Consider the following 14,513-nt stretch of genomic DNA (forward strand, 5'->3'; position numbering starts at 1 on the left):
TCGATTTTAATCGCAAAAAGTTTTCCGCTGCACTAATTCACCCCCCCCCCTCTTAGTGCTCTCGATCCTAACAATTGGTATCAGAGCGGGGTTAACTCTCAAACGGATTAAAACCCTAGAGAGATGGCTTACGCCGAAAACCAAGAGGGTCATTCTATTATACGTCCACCCATGTTCAATGGGACGGACTACACCTATTGGAAGACCCAAATGAGGATCTTTCTTATTTCTATGGATTTTGAACTTTAGAATCTTGTCGAAAACGGTTTTTCGAAGTCTTCTCTTCCAATGATCGATTGGAATGATTTGGAGAAGAAGGCTTTCGCTCTTAATGCAAAGGCTATGAATGCCTTATTTTGTGCACTTGATAAAAACGAGTTTAATCGTGTTTCGATTTGTGAAACCGCATTTGATATTTGGCACACACTCGAAGTGACTCATGAAGGCACAAGTAGAGTGAAAGAGTCAAAAATCAATCTTTTGTTACACTCTTTTGAACTTTTCCGGATGAAACCGAGTGAGACTATTGGCGACATGTTTACCCGTTTCACGGATGTCGTCAACGGTCTAAAAGGACTCGAAAAAAGTTTTTCGGATTTTGAGCTCGTAAATAAGATTCTAAGATCTCTTCCTAAGAGTTGGGATCCTAAAGTCACTGCTATTCAAGAGGCGAAAGATCTAAACAACTTCCCTCTTGAAGAACTAATTGGGTCATTAATGACCTACGAGATGACTTGCAAAGCTCATGAAGAGCAAGAAGACATCCTTCCAAAGAACAGGAAGGATATGACACTTAGAACTTTGGAAGACCACTTGAAAGAAAACTCAAGTGATGAGGACTGTGACGATGACTTGACACTTCTAACAAGAAAATTTAAAAAATTCATTAAAAGAAACAAGTTTAAGAATGACACTAAAAATAAACTTAAACCCAAGAAGGACCAAGTTATTTGCTATGAGTGCAAAAAGTCGGGACACTACAAGAGTGATTGTCCCCAAGTCAAAAAGAGAACAACAAAGAAGAAGACGCTCAAAGCAACATGGGATGATTCGAGCGCGTCCGAAGAAGAGGAGTCCAACACTGAGCAAGTTGTTCATTACGCCTTAATGGCCATCGGAGAAGAGGTAACGAATTTAATAGATGCAGATATATCTTTCGATGAATTATTAAATGCCTTCAATGACTTATTTGATGAATGCAAAATTATTGATAGAAAATACAAATTGCTAAAAAAAGCAAGGTTGATACTACATTGTTCATCAAGAATTTTGAAAATAATTTTCTCATTGTCCAGATTTATGTTGATGATATTATCTTTGGCTCTACGAATGAATCTCTTTGTGAATCTTTTGATAAAACTATGAGTCTTGAATTCGAAATGAGCTTAATGGGATAATTAACATTCTTCTTAGGCTTGCAAATCAAACAACTAAGCAATGACATCTTTATTAGTCAAACTGAATATGCTATGAATTTAAGTTTAATATGAACAACTCAAAGGCTATTAACACTCCTATGAGCACCTCTACTAAGTTAGAAATTGATGAAAGTGGAGAAAGCTTTGATCAAAAAACTTATAGGGGTATGATAGGAAGTTTACTTTACCTCACTGCAACCAGACCAGACATCATGTTCAGTGTAGGACTTTGTGCTAGATTTCAATCAAACCCTAAGATATCTCATCTCAAAGCAGTTAAAAGAATACTTAGATATCTTAATGGTACCACAAATCTAGGATTATGGTACCCAAAATCAAAGAATTTTGAGTTAATTGCTTATGCTGATGCGGACTTTGCTGGCTGTAAACTAGATAGAAAAAGCACATCAGGATCATGTCAATTTTTAGGACATGCCCTTGTTTCCTGGTCATCTAAGAAACAAAACTCGGTTGCACTATCAACAACCGAATCTAAATATATTGCAGCAAGTGCATGCTGTGCCCAAGTTGTATGGATGAAAAACACCTTAGAAGATTACAAAGTTAATCTTAAGAATATTCCCATTAAATGTGATAACACAAGTGCAATATGCTTGACTAAGAATCCTATACAACACTCAAGAACAAAACACATTGATATTAGATATCACTTTATACGAGATCATGTTACTAATCATGACGTAACCATAGAGTTCATTGATACTAAACACCAACTAGCTGACATTTTTACAAAACCTCTAAGTAAAGAACAATTTGATTTCATAAGAAGAGGATTAGGAATGTTGATGTGTCCGAATAGATAAACTAGTCAAAATTATTTTTCGGACTTTATTGGATCACTTGATTGCCATGTGTTGAAATGTTTTGATTTTTGAAAAACTGTAGCATAATCTTGTCCGAATGCATGAAAGAATTCATCTCATTTTCGGATTCGCTTAACAGTTGGAATGACAAAAATCAAACACACTCTTTTGAAAAATATTTTTTCCGAAATGGATTTGATAAAATGACTTTCCTCCTTCATGCACAAAGGATTATAACAAAAAAGGGGAGAAGAAGTATTCAAAGCATTATACGTATCATGCCTTCCTTTAGATGCTTGATAACTTGCTTATATTGTTCTCCTGGTATCACATCTATTATGCTTTTTGTTGATGACAAAGGGGGAGAAATATATGAATTGATTTGATGCTATAAACACTGATGCTATGATTATGCCATGCCTGCATCATCAAGAGATATATGAACAGATGCTATATATAAAATATGCTATAAACACTGATGCTAATGATATCAAAATCTTACTTCACAGCTTTACATGTTGATATCTTACAATATGATGAATTGTTACAATTACCATCATTCAAAATTGTTATGTAAGAATGAATGTCAAGTATTGACATCATCTTCAGAGATGTCACTTGAATTCTTAGGTCTTGAATTCAAAATGACTTATCTCAAGTATAACATGTAGACAGGGGGAGTTAAGGTTAACTCCATTATCAATTGATTGTCATCATAAAAAAGGGGGAGATTGTTGAATCTCGGATTTTGATGATGAAGTCAATTGTCATTTGTTGTCTAACCTATATGTTGAGATAAGTGTGCAGGATTAACTACGATGAAAGTAAGACATGCAGCAGGAGTTGCGCCGGAGTCATAACAATGATCACGTTGGGAGTTCGAGAGCTCGACGGAAGTTCGGACTGTCGTCGGAGGTTCTGCGGGAACAAATCCGAGAAGTCCATAAGCTTGCCAAAGAAGCTCGTCGGAACTCGCCAAGTGTATCGTCGCAAGTCCAGGAGTTTGCCGGAAGTCCGCAGGAGAATCACCGAGGGTTCATCGGATGATCGACGGAAGTTCGCCGGAAACTCGCCGGAAGATGCGATTGACGCACCGGAGCAAGCTGCAGAAATTGTCTTAGGTTTTATCGTAGTTAGCACAATGATTAAGTTGGTAATGGGAGGTAATCCCATTGGTTTAATCTTGGGGCAATTGGGCCCCTGAAAGACCCAATTTAGGCCGAATGGATCTACCCATTCGAATCCTGATTACTGTTGGAGGTGCAACCGCCCAAGCTAGGAGGTGCAACCGCTTGGGCTAAGTCTCCCAGGGAGACTGGGCGGTGCAACCGCCCCAGCCAGGAGGTGCAACCGCCTGGGCTCAGTCTCCAAGCGAGACTGGGCGGTGCAACCTCTCCTGACAGGAGGTGCAACCGCCTGAGCTTGGTCTTCGAGCTCTGGCAAGCGGTGCAACCGCCCCAGTCAGGAGGTGCAACCGCCTGAGCTCGATCTTCGAGCTCTGGCAGAGAGGTGCAACCGCCCTTGACAGAGGTGGCACCGCCCAGAGGCTCAGTCTTCGAGTTCTGCCAGGCGGTGCAACCGCCCCAGTCAGGAGGTGCAACCGCCTGATCCTGGAATTCCAGGAATTGACAGTTTTGAGCTCCAAATTTGAACTGGGTTGGGGCCTATAAATACCCCACCCATTCAGCACTGAAAGGTAGCAACTAACACTCGAAATCTTGACATCTTTCTGTGATTCTTAGAGCTCAAAATTGTTGTAAAGGCCAAAAGTTCTCCTCCCTCCGTTCTTCAAGTTTTGAGTTGTAAAGAGAGGAGAGAAAATTTTTGTAAGGGTTGTCTCCTAAGCTCGTCAAAAGGAGTGAAACTGTAAAAGGGTGGTTGGCCTTCGCCTATTGAAGGAAGGCCTCTAGTTGATGTCGGTGACCTCGTTGATGGAGGAAGCCAAAAGTGGAGTAGGTCAAGATTGACCGAACCACTCTAAATCTCGGTTTGCATTTACTTTGAGCATATTATCTTTACTGCAAACCTCCTCTGAAGCTTACTGCCTTCTGCGCTTTTACGATCGGGTTTCAAACCTTTTACTTTCCGAATCAGCATTTAGACGTAAATCTGTTTTTTCGTACGATCATCATATTGCAGATTGCGTTTACGTTTTGAGCTTTACCATAACTGCAAACTGCCTTCATACTCTTGATTAAACTGCATCTTGCCAAATCAAGTGATTTACGAATCAGCACTTATACGTAAATCAGTTTCTTCGTACGAACGTCGGATTTCAGCTTGCGCCTATATTCTGGTTTTCATCATAGCTGCAAACTCCCTGCATAGATTAACTTTAATATCATCTTGCTTAGAATCGAATTTTATACAGAAATCGTTTTTATCGTTCGAATGCAGCTTTCGATTTTAATCGCAGAAAGTTTTCCGCTGCACTAATTCACCCCCCCCTCTTAATGCTCTCGATCCTAACAAAAATTAGGCCTATACTTTGAAAAGATTAAAAAAAAAAAAGACTTGTTAGAGCAAATGACATAACTAACTTTTTTTCATTTAAAAATATTTTTATTTAAAAATATATAATAGGTTAGCAATGTCACGGGTTTAAAAATATATCATTTGAGTCGGTCTAAACGTAGAGACATCAGGACCGTAGTGTTATGAAGTAATACAAACAAAGTGTTTGAAGTTCTTGTTTTATGATGTTTGATGCTATTCTTGTTTTATAATGTTTTTGCTTCATGTTATCATCATGTAACACAAAATATTTTTAGCTATATGGGGTATGAAAAATGACCTAAAACAGTACTATTCTTGTATACCACAAAATGATTTCTAGTTGTGACAAAACGTCAATCATCTTAATACCATAGAATCTCATGGGTGATATCGAGGCGGATGTGATTATGGGTACATGTACGAGGAGTGATATAACATCTTTAGCATACTCACTTTTTACTTCATAAAAGTGTTAGGTGAATAATGGACTTGTATCTACTTTCAGGACCTCTTCGTGTGTGCTTGTTCATCACATTTTTTTAGATATGTTCATGCCTAAGAAAAACTAGTTGCTTTGTGTTGCTTTGGATCCTGATTATCTTTTTTTTTTCATTTGTAACAATGATAAAATAGTTATACATTTGTCATTCTAATATTTTTTTTGCTCAGCAAGTCCTCTGTGAACTACACGAGATTAAGATCTAGACTGGTCCTTATGAACTAATGTGGCCTATGTGTGCCTTAGATAATCCCAACCGAAGACACGACGGAGAGTCAATCCAACCCATAACATTCAACTACTTCTAACATCATATAAGTTACTAATAGTCAAATTAATTTCATACTTAGAAAAGAAGCTTATAGAAAATAATCAAATTTTATGAAAGATATTTTTATATCAAAGTATTAGAGTATTTATACTAATCGCTCATTTTCAAACCGGGTCGACCCATTCATTTAAACCTATAAATAAATAATATTTAATATAAATAATATATTTTTAAATTAATAAACTTATAAAAAATATAAAATATAAAAATATAAAATTATAATAAAATATTATATAGCTAATGATATAAATATTATTTTTATATTATATTTTATAATATTTTTTATAAATAAAATAAAAAATATTTTTATTCGTGAAAATTAGATATCATTTTGATAAAAGATAATAACCGAAGATTATTTAAAATTATATGAGCATATGTTAGGAGACCTCCGGATGTGATAATTTGAGAACGTGAAATAATTAATATTAATGGTAGATAAAGGGAGATATAAAAAGATCTTAATAAAAACTATAATAAAGATTTAAATATTTTAAATTTAACTAAACATATAACTTTTTATTGATTTCAATAACAACAAAAAAATATCTAATCAATCCTAAATAGTTAAAAATTTACGATTGTTATTGTTGTTATTATATATATTATTATAATATATTCATATATCTTAAATTTTATATAATTTTACATGATTTATTTTATTAATTTAATTATATAAAAATATATATTATTCATATTTATTATTACTATAACATTACTTTAAGTCGGTTCAAACAAATGATTTGAACTGGTTGGAAAATTAATGATCGATTGAACCGAATTCAATTGAAGTAAACAAAAAAGGAAAGTGCCTTTGAGGATATTTTGTAGAAAAGAAAATAAAATGAGAATATTTTGCTTGAAAACCCAAAAATGGGATTATGGAATTCGCCAAAATTACGAATTGTGTACTCCCGTGCGATACGGCCGAGCAGCATTCACTGATCGCCTGTCTCGGCCCAGTCGCGGAACACAGTTTTATTCCATGACGTCATCTCTACCGTTATGGTTTGCGTTCCCTGTCTCGAATAGGACACGGTGGCTAAGATCTCCTTTTTCCTCTATATCGTCGGTCGCGGGGGGTGGTTTCGGGTCGGAGGAGCTCGGTCCGAAGCGACAGAGGCAAGGAGAAGAGGAGGTCGATCTCGGGATCAGATCCGATCAGCCATGAGCCTCTTCGGCCTCGGAAGGTACCGCTCGGCCCCTTCACGTCTCGTTTTCCTCCTCGATCCGAATTAGGTTGCGCAATTTCTTGATTTGTTCTTCCCCTTTTATCTTTTTGTCCTCGCATTTTCCTGCGTCTAGCTGGCAAGGAATTGTGGGTTAGTCGTTGGGATCGTTTTTGGATCGGTGATGATTCTTGATGATTGGAGATCTGATTTTGATCGCTTGGATGCAAGTAGGAAGCCGAATTGCGGTTAGATGCTGTGTGGGTTTGATCAAGAACGCGAAGCGCTGGGTTAGAGTCGCTGAGTATTATCATGAGGTTGAAGTTTTGCCATTGTGGGAGTGTAGGAACGGTGTCGCTTAAACTTGGATTTTCTTTCAGCAAAATAAGGAATAATAACCTTTAGAACTCTATAGATTCAGCGTTCAGGTCACATGCACTTTGAAGATGGAAGCTGGGAGATTGCGTTCTATTTACCGTTCTTTTTAAGTCAATTTTTATTGGAATTCCATGATAGAAAGTAGTTTTTACATGACCTTGAAACCGGCCAAAGCCAGTAGTCAGTTTCTGCAAGAGCGGATCAAAATCCAAAAGTGAGATGAATTTACATTGTGGCAAGGTGGAGACGAAATCTTTTTGGGCATACAATAAATATTAGGATCCTGGAGTAAAGGGCTTTGTCGGAATCATAAGGAACTTCATTAGCAAATCAATGACTTTAAATTTTACGATCGCTCCATCTCTTATATTTATTTGCTCTTTCCAGGAACCAGAGGACTTTTCGACCTAAAAAAAGTGCGCCATCTGGTAGTAAGGTAGTCTCTTTCTATGTTATCTGTTTCATGTATAAATGTGTGACTATAAACATCAGTTTTCTCCTTTCCGTAGGTCTATATAATACATTGGTGTTCTTTGAATTTAAAATTCTCACTTGGACAATTCATTGCATCAAAATAATTTACTTTTTCGACTTCCATTCATTGTGATTCTCAAAATGATCTCATACATTTATATCCTACATATGAAATTTGAATCTCATGCGATCTTATACTACATATGAAATTTGTTACAAATGCCAATCTTTATGTATACATATGAACATAATTATTCTGCCAATAATCCTGTGTTGTGATGATTTATTTATTTGTACAACAAATGAGCTTTGTCTTTCATTCTTGAGCATATCCTTTTTTCCCTTTGGTGGCATATCCTGGTGGAAGAAAATCTCTCGAAAATAGAATGACTTAGGTGGGAAAGTACAACAATTGTCACTTCTTTCACTGGACAAGAGATTCCACTTAAATGATGCTATTTCTTATCCTTTAGGAAAGGATTTGTTAAAGTGGAAGCTCTTGTGACTCTCCATTTACAATTTTGCTTACCTAAACACTTACTGTAGTCCATGGTATGATATAAGGCAACTTCCTAATTTGATACAGGACCTTTGAGTTGTGATATCTTAGATACCTTCTTATTGAGATGCTGGGAGAACTATGAATGCAAGGAGGCAGCTCGTCCTAAATTTTTTATCTTTTCATCTGCAGGGAGCCCAACTCCGGAAACACATTGATGCAACTCTAGGTAGTGGAAACCTAAGGGAAGCAGTAAGACTCCCACCTGGGGAGGATTTGAATGAATGGCTTGCCGTCAACAGTAATTCTCTTTCCATCCTTGAAAATGGATGCTTCTAAGCATTTTGTGGTTCTTTTTTTTGGATGCTTTGCAGTTGACCAAATGCTATTTTTAAGTTAGTTCATCAGTTGTTGTTGTTGTAATATGATATCATAGTTTTATGCAGCTTCATGATTTGTTCAGAAAAAGTTATTATCGATCAAAATTAGATCAAATATCTTCATTTGAGATGCAGATCATGAGGTTAAATTCTTCTTTTTTATTTTTCAGCTGTTGATTTCTTCAATCAGGTGAATCTGCTTTATGGTACACTTACAGAATTCTGCACACCTGAGAATTGTCCTACAATGACTGCAGGTCCAAAGTATGTTACATAAGATGTATATTGTATTTAATTTGTTGAAAGCTGTGCACTTTTTATTAGTGAGTAGTGCTGTATAGTAGGCTTATCATCATCTGCACCATGACAGTTTTGAGTATATGATTGACCAAGCTGTATGGTTGAATACTCCACTAGGTAGTGTTCTTTTATATGCAAAAGTTTTCATAATTTACTTTTGAATCAAGTACTATTGTTTGGCTGTCTGAGTTGTCAATAGTTACTTAATGTGCAATGAAAGCATGCTTTTAGAAGGTGTCTTTTCACTTTCAGCCAGTTATTATTCTACTATGATTTTAGTAGTTTGACTTTTAGAATCACTAGACTTCAGGACCATCATCAGCTGATGTCCTGGTTAATGGTGTTTGCTTAGGTTTCTTTAATTCTTTAATCCTAAAACCTTTATATGATTGTTTTTGGTTTAACTTCCAGATGGTTAATGTTGAGCAGCTGAGCTTAGAAAATTAAAGTAAGATTAAGATTTAGGTTGTATAATCATCTTTCTTCATTCGTTTGTTCTAATCTGCCTATTTTCACCCTCTGTTGTTGTCTTTTCAAGTAAACCTTCCATTGGTGATGCTGATGAAATCGACAAATCTTGGAAGATTGACTCTTAGACTAGACCATATGACCATCTTTTGTCACCCTGAAGTGAAATAACATTCATAAAATTCTTGTGATGATAAACAATCCCATGACACTTAACATAGTTGATGGTATGGCAGTCTGGTTACAAACTTCTATATGTAAAACTAGGATCTTGTATCCTGTTAATAATCACTTCTTGTCAAGGAATACCTATGGAAAACATTATATCTTATCTTTTCAGTGGATCTTCCATATCTAATTCATTTTGACATAAGGAAATTGTAAGTCGTTGATTCCATATCTTTGTTAGGTAACATCTCCGGCAGCAAATACATTAGAAATGTTTACTTGTTCATGCTATTGAAAATATTCTTGATTGCCTTTTTACTACTGAACTTGTAATACTTGTCAGTTTTGCTTTCTTGAGAATTGGAAATTGTAATACTCATCTAAGGCAGTCTCCTAGATAAGGAAATTGCAACCAAATTGGTCAAGCACTGTTCGAACCTGAAAAGGTTTCTTGTCACGATCCGGCCTGAAGGGATAATTGATTGATTATCTTTGTTGAGTTTGAAATACTGGTCCAAAATTTGTAAGCATAATTTAATAACAATAGTCCCATCAATCCCTTATAAGTCAATTCAAGTTCTTACCCTCAAACCAAACTGGGTGTTCCAATCTCCCCACTCAAGACGTCCTAACATAGTCCAAGATTAGACTTAGTCTGGTGCAAATGAGCTGAATATATTGTTATATTGAATTTGAGAATGAAAGAATTCACTTCTATCATATAAAAGCTGTCTCACTTTGTGTCGCATGTTATATTAGTTGCTTTAATGTCGAACATCTGTTTATGAGTGGACTTGAATATTCAGGTATGAATATAGATGGGCAGATGGTGTACAAGTAAAGAAGCCTATTGAAGTGTCAGCACCGAAGTATGTGGAGTACCTCATGGAGTGGATTGAAGTTCAGCTTGATGATGAGTCTATATTCCCTCAAAAGATAGGTTGGGCCTATTGAGACAAATTAATTAATCTCATTTTTTGCAAGTGAATTTCAATTCTCCGTTAAGTGTACAAAGTTATTTACTCATATAATCTCTATTATTATGTAGGTTCACCTTTCCCTCCAAACTTCAAAGAAGTTGTAAAGACACTTTTTAAGCGTTTGTTTCGGGTTTATGCCCATATATACCATTCGCATTTTCAGAAGATTGTCAGCCTTAAGGAAGAAGCACATCTTAACACCTGCTTCAAGCATTTCATTCTTTTTACATATGTAAGCATTTTTTTCTTCCTTGTAATTGTCTGTGTTTCTTGCATCTTAATGATAGCTCCTTGACATGCCCATAAATTCAGATAGTACTTAGAATTATGATTTGTGCAACACTTTTTTAGCATCTGCTTTTCTCTTCTATATGTTAAGACGAACTCGAACAACTTTGTGATCTAGACATTATCGATATTGTCCAATTTCTTAAAAAATCTGGAGAAACTCATGACATTCTAGTGAATCTCATTAGTGAAAACTAATTAGTCTTCAGGCAACACTCAATTATATCTAAATTGTCTATATACAATCATTTTAATCTTCCATACTCTTGTGGATCTAACCAAAAATTGTCAGAGGATGTACCATTGACCTGGATTGGATATTCTTAAAGATCGAGCCCCTTTTTCTCAAGGTATTATATAGATTAGCTGGTGTTGTTAGTCCTCATTCTTTTTCTTTGGTCCTTTGTTATCCTTCTGCTAGTGTAACTGACACAGGAGATGGATATGGTTCTGTACCTAGGTTGATGGTTTTGGTGTAGGGTGTATAATGAATTCCAGAAGGTTTACATTGAAAGGATGACAACTGTGTATGGTATCCTCAGAATGGTAGAAAATTTCCTAACTAATAAAATCATGATGTGCAACTTGAATGCCTCAAGATTTATCAGCCTCTTGCCCTCCTGACAGAATGGTGGAGAACTTGCTTCTCTTTTCCAAGAAACAAAATTATATTTCTCTAGAAAGGAAACAACTACAAACTTGACCATGCTCCACAGGGCATAAAATGGAATACAACACAGGATGCCAGTCATCCTTCCGAAACCTACTCATTTTATAGTTTTTAACAGACATTGGAAGCCAATGGGCAATTCTATTTGCACTTCCTGAAAGCATGCACAACTTAACATTCAGATAAAGACTCCAGAATAAGGACAGACAGATCAAGGTGGCTTTTCTTCCATGTTTACGACTTTCACTGGCGCCTCCGCATCTGTCTCTATGATAGTCCCTTGAATGCTTTCTTTTCGTGCAGCTTTCAATCTCTGCTTAATAGCAGTTATCTCATTCAACCAGCAGCTCCCCTCAGCAATATAAGAACTCCTGCAATGATGCAAATCCCATTAGAAAATCTGATAAGAAATCCAGCACCCCCTCCTTACTCTGTTAGTTAATCTGTTTTAAGCTTGTGTCATATCTTCTCCCTGTTTCCTTCAGACAGAACATCAAATCTGCTGTTCATTACATATGAAACAACTTTGTATACAATAGATGAGAAACCAGCCCTCTTTTTATTAAAGGTAATGTCATTCTTGACCTTTCAGATCAACCGTAAGCAGTAGGCAATCATAGCTCTGAGGATCATCCCAGTCTCTTTGGGTGAATCCTTACCTTCTCTCAACCATGCTTCCGGTTCACAAAATATTTAGTATGAAGTCAAACAGGACATGTTATTTAGCCCAGTTTGTGGCCCAATGTAGCCCAAACCTTTTTAGCAAACGGGAAGTCAAACAGGATATGGTCCTGATCATCCCTACTCTCCGGTACAGAACTTTCTCAATATGAAAGTTTATTAATAATATTATTATATGCAGTAAGTTCTTTTTTTTGTTATTTAGATGGGAACTAATAAATACACTTAAATTCTCAGAAAAAAATGGTGGAGTTCCCTACTCGAGCATCCCTTGGTATTGTCCGAGTGAGGTGCTTCAAGTGGGTGTGAATCTAGCATAGGAAGAATGGTGTTTTACTGTTTTGATGATTAATAGTCTAGTAGGATAGTATAAATAAGAGATGGTATCTTCTGTGGTTTGGATCTTTCTGCAATGTTTCACCAACTGTTCAAATAAGATTCTTTGTTATACAATAGTGATTTTCTACATACTAAAAGGACCAAGTACTTGAATGGAGGTTAAAAAGCAGAATGAATGAAAACTGAAAATGGAGATGTGCTGGTGAAGAAGGATAGGAGTTGAGGTTCTAATGTGACCACAAAAGAAGTTTTGAGTGGCAGATATCATCTTGATGGTTTAGAAACAAGGGGCAAAAGGTGCAAGTAGTCCAAATTGAGAGAAGCCATGGTTGGTGTGTAAATGTTAGTAAATTTTGGCATGAAGCGGTTTTTAGCCACAAAAGGACAAAATTCGTGGTTAGAGGAGGATCTACTTGAACAATATCCAACATTTCTTAGACATGGAAAGAAGTCATTCTCGAAGAAAGTAAGATCAACCATCTTGCCAAAGAGCCACTGCCTGAATGCTTTGTTTAAGCATGGGAACTTATGAAAAGGCGTGGTGAATTTGAAAAGAATAATTACATTCTGATGTGCTGGGAATTGTTGTGTGTTAATGTTCTAGAATACAATTATGGAAAACTTGTTTTAGTTAGTTCAGACATGTCCTGAGAAGATTATTTGATGCATCAACACAGGGATGTGCCTTCCAATTTAAAGTTTCACGAGGCAAATGGTCAAACGACAAGTCATACCCTTGGCAGATCTATAAATGACCTAAATCCGGCCATATCTTGCCTAGCCCAAATCACTTGTTCAACCTTAAACTATGTTATGAGCCAACTTTTTTAACTCACCTGGAGCGATCTTTTTCTTGAAGTACTTGCTACTGAAAAACATGAACCTTCATTTGTGGTGCCATGAATCTCTTCTTTATCTGGTGACTCAATTATATAAATAAATGATGGTGACATAGTAGATTGCAATCGGCTCAGAGTGAAAGTGTTAAAGCAGTAGTAGTTGCCCTTACTACGGACAGTCTACCGGGATGATGTTTGAAAATTTTCTTAAAAAGTTCCAAGTGTTTTGAAAATTTTCAAAAAAATTTCAGGTGTTCTTCCAAATTTAAAATGGCTCCCTTTTCATGCCTGGTTTGTATTCCAGTTCTATTCATCCTTCTTCAATCAAGAATTCCCAGTCGAGTTGTGAAGCTAATGTTCACTTTGGAATCATTGTGTTTCGAACCATTACTTGCTGTTTCTTGAGCATGCATTTCTAATTAAAAGCCCAAATATATACCATACATGCAAAGCATGTTCCAGTGGCTAATATCTTCATGTGATTGTTTGTACAGGAGTTTGGCCTAATCGACAAGAAGGAACTTGCGCCACTTCAGGAGCTTATAGAATCCATCATTGTTCCATATTAAATTTGTATATTCAGGGACGTATAAAATGCTGTTAATTTTAAAAGCTAAGTTATCGTCTCTGTAATTTTAAAGTGTGTTGATGTATTCTGGAATAAATGCTAACCATTAGCGCATAACTCTCTTCTCTCAAAAAAAAAGAAAAAGAAAAAAAGAAGAAGCTTATTTAGACTTTTTTTTTTCTTTCGGACTGTGAAGCATGACATCAATTTCTTGGGACTACTTACAAGCTTATTAGGTAGTGGAAAAGCTTCATCATATTCCTTTTTCTTTATTTGTTTATATTCCACCGTTCATGTCAAACGATAAAATATTGCTATTACAGATTCTAAGGGGACATCCGAAAAATTTATCGGATGAAACCTTAAACTTTTAATTTTTGCTGATTAAATGTGATACATCTCATCATTATTAGATTAATATTTTTTGTATAAAAAATATCTGCTGTTGCAGTGCGAGGACTGTCTTTGGCTAGACAGATAGAAGCTGCTACAACGAATCCAGGAAGATGATAAACGCATATTCTTCCAGAAAATGACTTCGTGTGAATCATGCAGTAAGGGAGGTTAACGAGGCAGCTAACTGGCTTGCTAATTTTGCCAGGACTCATTCTGATTATTTTTGGGAGAGAGATATCTACCTTGCGATCTCACTTTGTCGGTTGGTTCGTTGCGTCGCAATGGGATTGGCTATAATCGTTTGATTTACTGTCTTAATGTAAGTTTCCTCCAAAACCTTTCACCCTT

General features: G+C 36.2%; 1 protein-coding gene across 1 annotated transcript; it reads left to right on the forward strand.

Moving 5' to 3' along the window:
• The first annotated feature begins 6,616 nt into the window (after positions 1 to 6,616).
• Positions 6,617 to 13,936, forward strand: LOC135675742 (MOB kinase activator-like 1A). The gene is made up of 7 exons (XM_065186207.1): positions 6,617 to 6,758; positions 7,503 to 7,551; positions 8,281 to 8,389; positions 8,639 to 8,732; positions 10,211 to 10,344; positions 10,453 to 10,616; positions 13,696 to 13,936. The coding sequence occupies exons 1-7, from the start codon at positions 6,736 to 6,738 to the stop codon at positions 13,768 to 13,770; spliced, it is 648 nt and encodes a 215-aa protein (XP_065042279.1). The 5' UTR covers positions 6,617 to 6,735; the 3' UTR covers positions 13,771 to 13,936.
• The last annotated feature ends 577 nt before the right edge of the window (positions 13,937 to 14,513 follow it).

Source organism: Musa acuminata, chromosome BXJ1-1, assembly GCF_036884655.1.
Source record: "Musa acuminata AAA Group cultivar baxijiao chromosome BXJ1-1, Cavendish_Baxijiao_AAA, whole genome shotgun sequence".
NCBI classification, from domain to species: domain Eukaryota; kingdom Viridiplantae; phylum Streptophyta; class Magnoliopsida; order Zingiberales; family Musaceae; genus Musa; species Musa acuminata.

Excerpts from the sequence above, each read along its gene's own strand:
- LOC135675742 (XM_065186207.1), top strand. The coding sequence starts at position 6,736 with ATGAGCCTCTTCGGCCTCGGAAG. Across the intron at positions 7,552-8,280 it reads GTGCGCCATCTGGTAGTAAG|GGAGCCCAACTCCGGAAACA; the intron begins GTAGTCTCTTTC and ends TTTCATCTGCAG. Across the intron at positions 8,390-8,638 it reads TGAATGGCTTGCCGTCAACA|CTGTTGATTTCTTCAATCAG; the intron begins GTAATTCTCTTT and ends TTTATTTTTCAG.